Source organism: Zalophus californianus, chromosome 17 (assembly GCF_009762305.2).
Source record: "Zalophus californianus isolate mZalCal1 chromosome 17, mZalCal1.pri.v2, whole genome shotgun sequence".
NCBI lineage: Eukaryota > Metazoa > Chordata > Mammalia > Carnivora > Otariidae > Zalophus > Zalophus californianus.
In genome coordinates, this window is record NC_045611.1 from 52,701,422 (window position 1) to 52,710,067 (window position 8,646).

Genomic DNA, 8,646 nt, shown 5'->3' on the forward strand with positions numbered 1-8,646 from the left:
GGGCGGTCACGTGAGAGGACGCACGCTCAGTGGGCGGTCACGTGACCAGGGGCGTGCTGCGGCCGCCCGGGCGGACCCGGCGAGAGGCGGCGGCGGGAGCGGCGGTGATGGACGGGTCCGGGGAGCAACCCAGAGGCGGGGGTGAGGCGGCAGGCAGACGGGCGGGAGGAGGGCGAGCCCCCTCGCCGGCCGGCCCCACGATCCCTCCTGCCGGTCTGGGGCCGTGAGATCTCCAAGCACTCCGGGGCAGAAACTCCCGGATCGGGCGCTGCCAGCTTCCAGCCCCCTCCCTCCCCGGGGGTTCCCGGCTCTCTGGCCTCCGTGCCCCGATTCCTTCCTGCCTGGTGCTCTCGGACCGCCGAGAAGCTGGAGACCACAGAATCCAAGCCCCCGGGGCAGGCCCGGGCTTGTCGCCGGCACCACTTCCTGGTGGGAGGGGCGGGTCTCTCTGTCCCCTCAGGCCAGGGGTCTGGATGCATGAAGTGTTCCCTCAGCCGCCTCCGCCGGAAGGACTTAGGATACTGGCCTAGGCTCCCTGCCTTTTTCTCCATCAGGCACTCAGTTGTCCGGGCCCCTAGCCACTATATCTACGAGGAACCCAGAAATGCAGGATCCCCTAGTGTTGTCCTCCCTCAGAGATCATGAGCCACCCTGGTTCCCTGGATCCCCTAGGACCCAAGAGTCCAGGCACCTCTTCCCTCCTTTCTCCTCTAGGGCCCACCAGCTCTGAGCAGATCATGAAGACAGGGGCCCTTTTGCTTCAGGGGTGAGTTTGAGGTGTGATTATTGCCGAGCGGATTTGAGGAGTGATGCCCCATTCTGATTCTGCACCCCCCACACTCCATTCCCACTCTAGTTTCATCCAAGATCGAGCAGGGCGAATGGGGGGAGAGACACCCGAGCTGGCCCTGGAGCAGGTGCCCCAGGATGCATCCACCAAGAAGCTGAGCGAGTGTCTCAAGCGCATCGGAGATGAACTGGACAGTAACATGGAGTTACAGAGGTGTGGCCCCTGGGCCCCAGGAGTCCAGCCACTGGTCCCCTTCTTCCTCAGCCCAGGGGTCCAGCCCCCCCACCCCCAACTCTGCTCAGCACCCTGGACTCTCAGCCCTTCCCTCCTTTAGAATATCGAAACCCTTCCTCAGGGAGTCATTTTTCCCACATTCCTAAGTGTCCATCTTGTCCCTTTCCCCCACGTTGGCCCCTTCTTTTTCATGTCAGCCTGGCTTGGGCCTCAGTTTCTTTGTCTTTGGTATGAGGTAGATGCCAGGGTCTCCACACCCTGCCTGATCTTTCCTCCCCAGCACTGGCTTTCCTCTTTTCCTGCAGGATGATCGCAGCCGTGGACACAGACTCCCCTCGTGAGGTCTTTTTCCGAGTGGCAGCTGACATGTTTTCCGATGGCAACTTCAACTGGGGCCGGGTTGTTGCCCTCTTCTACTTTGCCAGCAAACTGGTGCTCAAGGTGGGCGGCTGCAGGGCAGTGAGCCCAGGGAAGCTCCACTCAGACCTATGAGGACCTAGGGGTTGTGAGGTCAACCCCTGTGGCAGCCCACTCACCAAAGGGAATGGAGAGAGCTATGGGCTGGTTGTTTGCTCCTTCATTTATTCATGCAGGATTTATTGGCCTACTATGTGCCCAACCTGTACTCGGCACCCGAGATGCAGCACCAAACAGCAGGCTAGATCCCTGCTCTCTTGGAGCTCACATTGTCCAATGGGTGCTGAGAGAAGTAAACTAGGATGATGTAATGCAAAGTGGTCAGAACGACTTCTAAGAGCGAGTGACATTAAAGCCACCATTGCGGTGATCTATGAAGATCAGGGGGAAAGACATCTGGTGGTGGCCACAGCAAGTGGAAAGGCCACGAGGCAGGACCAAGGCTGATGCGTTGAGGGCAGATTGCAAGGGGTCTTGTGAGGGGCCCCCCCACGATTGATGTTAAAGATGTTAACTTTGCCATGAGCGAGAGGAGAGTGACTGGCTGGTTTTAAACAGGAGACTGAGGTGACCCGATTTATAAATTTAAAGGATTGTTCTAGTAAGCAAAATGTTAATTGTACAATCTAGGCTGTAGGCATATGGCTGTTCACTGTGAAATCCTTTTAACTTTAAAATATCAGGGGAGGGGCGCCTGGGTGGCTCAGTTGGTTGGGCGACTGCCTTCGGCTCGGGTCATGATCCTGGAGTCCCCGGGTCGAGTCCCGCGTCAGGCTCCCTGCTCGGCGGGGAGTCTGCTTCTCCCTCTGACCCTCCCCCCTCTCATGCTCTCATTCTCTCTCTCAAATAAATAAATAAATAAAATCTTAAAAAAAAATAAAATAAAAAAATAAAACATCAGGGGAACGGAAGCCTAACAATTTTGGGGGGGCCATTGTGGGTAGGAAAAAAGATATGGGGCAAAAGCTGGGAAGCTGGGAGGAGGCACCTGTAGTAGTTCTGGTGAATGATGACTGACCTGGCCTCCATTGGTAGCAGTGGAGGCAGGGAGTAGATTTCTTTTTTTTAATTATTATTTAAAGATTGTATTTATTTATTTGACAGAGAGAGAGACAGCGAGAGAGGGAACACAAGCAGGGAGAGTGGGAGAGGGAGAAGCAGGCTTCCCACTGAGCAGGGAGCCCGATGCGGGGCTGGATCCCAGGACCCTGGGATCATGACCTGAGTTGAAGGCAGCCACTTAACCGACTGAGCCACCCCGGCGCCCCCGGGAGTAGATTTCTTAATGTCTTTGCCAGATTGAGCTGATGAGGCTTGAATGTTGGAGGTGAGGGGGACAGCAGTCACAGTGATGGTGGGGCTATGTAAGGTGCTGGGGACAATAGGGGGGAAAGCAGCCAGATAAAGAGTGGGAAGGGGAAGTTCAGGGAGTTGGAGAGTCATGGGTATGTCTGGTCCTATCTAGCCTGGAGGTCAGAAAAGCCCTCTCTGGAGAAATTGACATTAGACCTGACATGAGAGCTTTGAGGGAGGAGTAAAAATTTGCTTTGTTGAAGCACGTTTAGGTAGAAGAATCAGCATGTGCAAAGGTCCTGAGGCAGGGAAGAGTTGGTGGGAATGAAGATATGGAAGAAGGTAAATGAGACACAAAAAAGAAGTGGAAAACTGGAATGCGATCAAGTCAGAGCCTTCATACAGGGCCTTGTGGGCTAGGATATGCCTTTTGGTCTTTACCACCTGGGGAGCCATGGAAGGTATGTGAGCAGGGCAGTTGACCGTGACAAGATCCAGTTTACAATTTATGAATCTCATTCTGAGTATGAGTGGAAGGAGACTGCAGTGGGGCAGGAGGGGAGGCAGAGTTGAGAAAGGAGGCTTGGGGCCACTGTCCCCAGACAGTGGGGACAAGGTTCAGTCCCTAAGGCCCACCCTACTCCCTGCAGGCCCTGTGTACCAAGGTGCCCGAGCTGATCAGGACCATTATGGGCTGGACACTGGACTTCCTTCGAGAGCGGCTGCTGGGCTGGATCCAGGACCAGGGTGGTTGGGTGAGGCCCCTAACCCTTCCCGCACTCCTCCGAGACCCCTGGGTCTTCCTGAGCCCACCAGTGTTGCCCTCTCTGACTCTGGATCATCAAATGGAGTCTGTAATGCATTTCCTCTCATGTCTGATCAACTCCTAATTTGTCTGCTATCCACTGACCTGTTGGTGACCCCTGACCTCCCGGTGACCTGTGACCTCTCAGTGACCTCTGACCTAATTAGTACCTTCTGTCCTTCCTGGTGCCTCCATTTCCTCTGGAGTCCCTCAAGTTTTTTGATAGCCCTTTGATGCCAGCTGTTTGAGATCCATTCATCTTAGGCTCTTGCCCCCACTCATGCCCTATGACCACTTCACTCCCTGATTTCCTCCTGTGCTGGCCCAAGGGCTGCACCTTGGCCCAGCTGCTGAAGTGACTGATGTCCCTGTCTACAGGACGGCCTGCTCTCCTACTTTGGGACACCCACGTGGCAGACAGTGACCATCTTCGTGGCTGGAGTGCTCACTGCATCACTCACCATCTGGAAAAAGATGGGCTGAGTCCACCAGCTGCCTTGGACTGTGTCTTTTCTGCATAAATTATGGCATTTTTCCGGGAGGGGTGGGGATTGGGGGTCATGGGCATTTTTCTTACTTTTGTAATTATTGGGGCGGGGGGGGCACGGGGAGGAGTGGTCCAGGGGGGCAATAAACCTCTTTCAGGCCACACTTCAGAGTCTGAATCACTGGGAGCCCACTCCCTGGCTGTCACAGGAGACCAGGCTTCATGTGCTCACAAATCTTTTTCAAAGGAGCCTGGTGCCCTCTGGGTTACTGAGGAGTTAGGTCTCCACTCTGCCCTCCAGGAGCATGCAGTCCTGAGGGAACTGAAGATCACTGTGTGGAAGCCTACAGTGTTGTGTTGGGAGGCAGCACTGGGCAAGGCCAAGCCAAGCAGTGGATCCTGGGGCTTTAGGGAAAGGGAACAGTGCAGCAGGCCCTGGAGAACTAGGGCTTGGAAGTTTCCACCACATGGGACCAGACGAAGTTGCACTTACCGAGGTGGAGAATTGGGGGGAGAGGGGAGAGATGGGAGGCCTTGGGAGGACTTACTGGACCAGGAGAGAGCTCTAGAGCCCTGTGGAGAAGCTACTGGAGGTCAGAAGGCTGGAATCTGGGGTTCTGAGAGAGAGGACAAGGCCTGAGCCAGTGCTGTGTGGCCTGAGGGGACAGGGCTGGACACCTGTTGTGTGGGGAGGGGCTGGCCCAGTAACTGGGTGGGACCCTCCAGGAAAGCAGGCCCTAGTGAAGATGCTGGAAAGCTGCCTTGTAGATTGGACACAGAAAAGGAAATAGAGATTAAGATCACTTGGTCTTGGGCGCCTGGGTGGCTCAGTTGGTTAAGTGACTGCCTTCGGCTCAGGTCATGATCCTGGAGTCCCTGGATCAAGTCCCGCATCGGGCTCCCTGCTCGGCAGGGAGTCTGCTTCTCCCTCTGACCCTCCCCCATCTCATGTGCTTTCTCTCTCTCAAATAAAATAAAAAAATCTTTAAAAAAAAAAAGATCACTTGGTCATAGGGTCTGTTGTACCTTCTCTCTGGGTCTCTTCCCCCCTCTCTAGGTCTTTCTGTCCTCTGTCTCTCTGGGCCTCTTGTTTTCCCCCATCGCATGATCTACCCCTCACCCCCAAGATCTCAGTCCTTTTTCAGATCATTTTTGTCTCCCCACTTCCTCTCCCTCTACCTGTGAGCACTTGTGAAGAAGCCACCTCTCTGCCAATGGGGCCTACTGGAGGCTAAAGGTCTCTAAGCTGAGGTATGAATGAGTGAATGAGTAACTCAGGCCCTATTGTGACTGTGTGCCTGGGGCAACTGCCCCTCCCCCAGAGACTTTCCCCAGAGACACCAAGTAGGGGGAGAGCTGACAGATAAGATAGCAGTGAGGGAAGACTGAGTCAACTGCCCAGAGAGAGGGGCCAGTGTGACCACAGGCAGGAGACCAGGGAAAACATCAAGGCAACTAAAAAGACTGTAAGACTCAGAGACAAAGCACACTCGCATCTTGGGGGAGTGGGCCACACCTGGTTCCCAGCCAGGCTTAGTTCTCAGGGTCCCAGCCAGTTTGCAGTCTGCCATGGACACGAGGTCAGTCAGTGGCCCCACCCCGCCTCTGCCTGAGACCCTTCCTGCTGAGTTCAGCATGACTCAGCACTGCCGCTTCCCTGGCCACCGGCCCACGTGCCCCTTAAGGACCCCAGATACCAGCCTGGTCCAGCAACCCCTGGGTCAGGAGACACCCCCCTGCCTGGGCTGTTTGGAGTGGCCCCCCCCTGTAAAGCAGGCCTCAGTGGCTTCAGCTCCCCTGCCCAACCCACTGGCTACCCTCATTAGGGCACTGAAAATAGGGTCAAGTTCCTGTCTTTCTCTCCATTCCCCCCCTCTAGGACGGGGAGTTCCTTGAGGGCAGAGTCCTGGTTTGAGCCAGCTCTGCTTCCCAGACACCAGCCTGCAACTGACAGACTTAAAAAATGTACACTGGTTAAAGACACATCCCATCCACAGGTCCGCAGACCCTCCTTGTTTCCCCAGGACCCAGGGCTTCTCTTTGGGACCTTCAAGAAGCATGTGTTAAGCAAGGCAGGGACTGCTTCAGAGCCAAAGAGAATTCCAAGTCTCTGGCTGCCCTCAAAATAGTCTCCAGGAAAAGCAGCCTGAGAGAGACCCTAAAGCTTGAGTGTCATTTCAGCCTTACCTTATGCATATCAGCTTCCAGAAAAACAGGCCCCTGAAATAGCCCCAAGGTATTCCAAATGGCCCAATCTTTCAAAGGCTCCAAAGACCTCCTACCTCTTAGAAAATCCCTTACGAGGCTTCCAGAAATAGCCCAGTCCCCTATTGGGGGGGGGTTGCAGGAGGACCCCCCAAGGGACTGTCCTTTTAATCTTGAAGATCACTTCATGAGTCTAAAGACACACACACACACCGCCACCCCTCTCCCAGGGTAAGAGTCCAGAAAATAAGGACTTCCAACCTGAGCTCTAGTGCTACAGAAATTCTCAATCCTTGAGTGAACCCCAGGGCTCCAGGTCCCCCCTTTCAATCCACCTATCAGAGAGAGCCCCAAGATTCCAGAAATATCTCACCGCACCGCCTTCCAAACTTCTTAATGATCCGGGGACCCCTTATCTTCCAGAGCAAACCCCAGTCATCTGGAGGTCTCCGCACCTCTGAGAAACCTCCCGGGCTCCAGAAAGGTCCATGCTCTAAGAGACAAGCCCAGAATCCAAACTACTTTCCTGAGACAACCCCAAGGCTCCAGAGTCATAATTTTCCAGGGCTCCCAGTGTCCCCATCAACCTTCCACCTACCAGGGAGACCCCCACAAACCCCACGCCCCAGAATCAGCCCCAGGACCCTTACACCCCGCAACCCACCCCCCACCTCCGCTTCCCCATTTCACAACAACCTCGCGCTACTGGCGCGTGACTTCCCCACTTCTGGGCGGGGGTCTGGGACTCCTATCAGCTCGGATTGGTCAATAGCTGGTCCTAAGCCCCGCCTTCCAGCACCGCGGGTTGGCCGATCGCTCTCCCTGAGCGCCCCACCTCCGATGGCCCGCGCGCTATAAAAGAAGCCGCCTTGGCCACGGCCTCTAGCAGTGCGCCCGGCGGTCCTGCGGATCTGATTCTTGCTTCAACAGTGTTTGGACGGAACAGACCCAGGGACGCCCCTCCAACCCGCCAACGACCACTCTCCAACCTCTTTTCCAGTCGCAACCTTGGGAGCCATCTTCTTGGCCACCCGCTGCCTCCGGGACCAGCCAACAGCCAATTTCGAGCTTACCTTACCACCAATCAACCATGAGCTCCCAGATTCGTCAGAATTATTCCACCGAGGTGGAGGCCGCCGTCAACCGCCTGGTCAACATGCATCTGCGGGCCTCCTACACCTACCTCTCTCTGGTGAGGGTCCCCAGGACGCCCCCAGCCTAAGTTGCCCCCAAGTGCGCACCTCCGGCCCTCTGCGCACGCGCTGGCCGCCTTTGTCCCATAGGGTAGTCGGAGGGCGGAGTCCGGGCTCCTGGCCGGCCTTTCTTCCCGCTAAACTGTTTTTCGCGCGTCCCTTCCCGCAGGGCTTCTATTTCGACCGTGACGATGTGGCTCTGGAAGGTGTGGGCCACTTCTTCCGCGAGTTGGCTGAGGAGAAGCGCGAGGGCGCCGAGCGTCTCTTGAAGATGCAAAACCAGCGTGGCGGCCGCGCCCTCTTCCAGGACGTCCAGGTAAGTAGTGTGCGGGCAGCGGACTACAGGTCCCGGTAGTCCGTGCGCGCGCCCAGCGCCTTGGTCGTAACGGTGTAGGCCCCGCGTGGGCTTCTGGACGATTGTGTTCACTCTCGTGCGGCGCAAAATGGAGGCGCGCGCACTTTCCCGAAGACGTAGCTGTCCACACCGCAACGGGGTCTCCTGGGTAGTTGTAGGAGCCTGGGCGCGATAGATGCAAGCTCTTAGACGCTTTTGCGGTCTATTTATCTAGTCCTGAGCCCTCTGTCCTCTGTACAGAAGCCGTCCCAAGATGAGTGGGGGAAAACCCTGGACGCCATGGAAGCTGCCCTGGTTCTGGAGAAGAGCCTGAACCAGGCCCTTTTGGATCTGCATGCCCTGGGTTCTGCCCGCGCAGACCCCCATGTAAGTACTCCCTTCCTCCGCACTTAATTGGGCAAATTTCCCTTTGAACCTCATTTCCCCATCTGTCACACTGTGGATGCGTAAGTGGCAACGTTTTCTCCTCTTCTGGCACTCAGCTCTGTGACTTCCTGGAGAACCACTTCCTAGATGAGGAGGTGAAACTCATCAAGAAGATGGGCGACCACCTGACTAACCTCCGCAGGCTGGCCGGCCCCCAGGCTGGACTGGGCGAGTATCTCTTCGAGAGGCTCACTCTCAAGCACGACTAGGAGCCTCTGGAGACCAGCAGCCTTTGAGGGGGCCCCTCTGACAGCCCCCTGATGCCAGAGCTTGTGCCTCAGCCTCTCCCTGCAGCCACGAGGCAGCTTTTTAACCACCCTGGAGCCCTCTCCCAAGCCGTGGACCAAGTGGAAACAATAAAGCTTTTTGCAGCAGCTGGTGGTTTTGGGTGTGTTTTTGTTGTGCTCGCGTGTATGGTGTGGGAAATGAGGTGGTATCTAT

The 8,646-nt window shown here is 56.0% G+C and overlaps 2 protein-coding genes across 5 annotated transcripts; both read left to right on the forward strand.

The window, feature by feature from the left end:
- Positions 1-16: 16 nt before the first annotated feature.
- Positions 17-4,921, forward strand: BAX (BCL2 associated X, apoptosis regulator). 4 transcript variants are annotated; one of them, XM_027617994.1, is made up of 6 exons: positions 35-141; positions 715-766; positions 857-1,003; positions 1,330-1,465; positions 3,385-3,489; positions 3,918-4,030. In XM_027617994.1, exons 1-6 carry the CDS (start codon positions 108-110, stop codon positions 4,020-4,022), a joined length of 579 nt encoding a protein of 192 aa, XP_027473795.1. In that variant the 5' UTR covers positions 35-107; the 3' UTR covers positions 4,023-4,030. The 4 variants fall into 4 exon arrangements, with proteins under 4 accessions (XP_027473796.1, XP_027473795.1, XP_027473794.1 ...); XM_027617995.1 differs by lacking the exon at positions 715-766 and having other exon boundaries at positions 17-141; positions 3,918-4,921; XM_027617993.1 differs by lacking the exon at positions 3,918-4,030 and having other exon boundaries at positions 3,385-3,911.
- Positions 4,922-7,060: 2,139 nt separating this feature from the next.
- On the forward strand, positions 7,061-8,579 carry FTL (ferritin light chain). The gene is made up of 4 exons (XM_035724952.1): positions 7,061-7,423; positions 7,594-7,740; positions 8,020-8,145; positions 8,262-8,579. Exons 1-4 carry the CDS (start codon positions 7,322-7,324, stop codon positions 8,412-8,414), a joined length of 528 nt encoding a protein of 175 aa, XP_035580845.1. The 5' UTR covers positions 7,061-7,321; the 3' UTR covers positions 8,415-8,579.
- Positions 8,580-8,646: the final 67 nt, after the last annotated feature.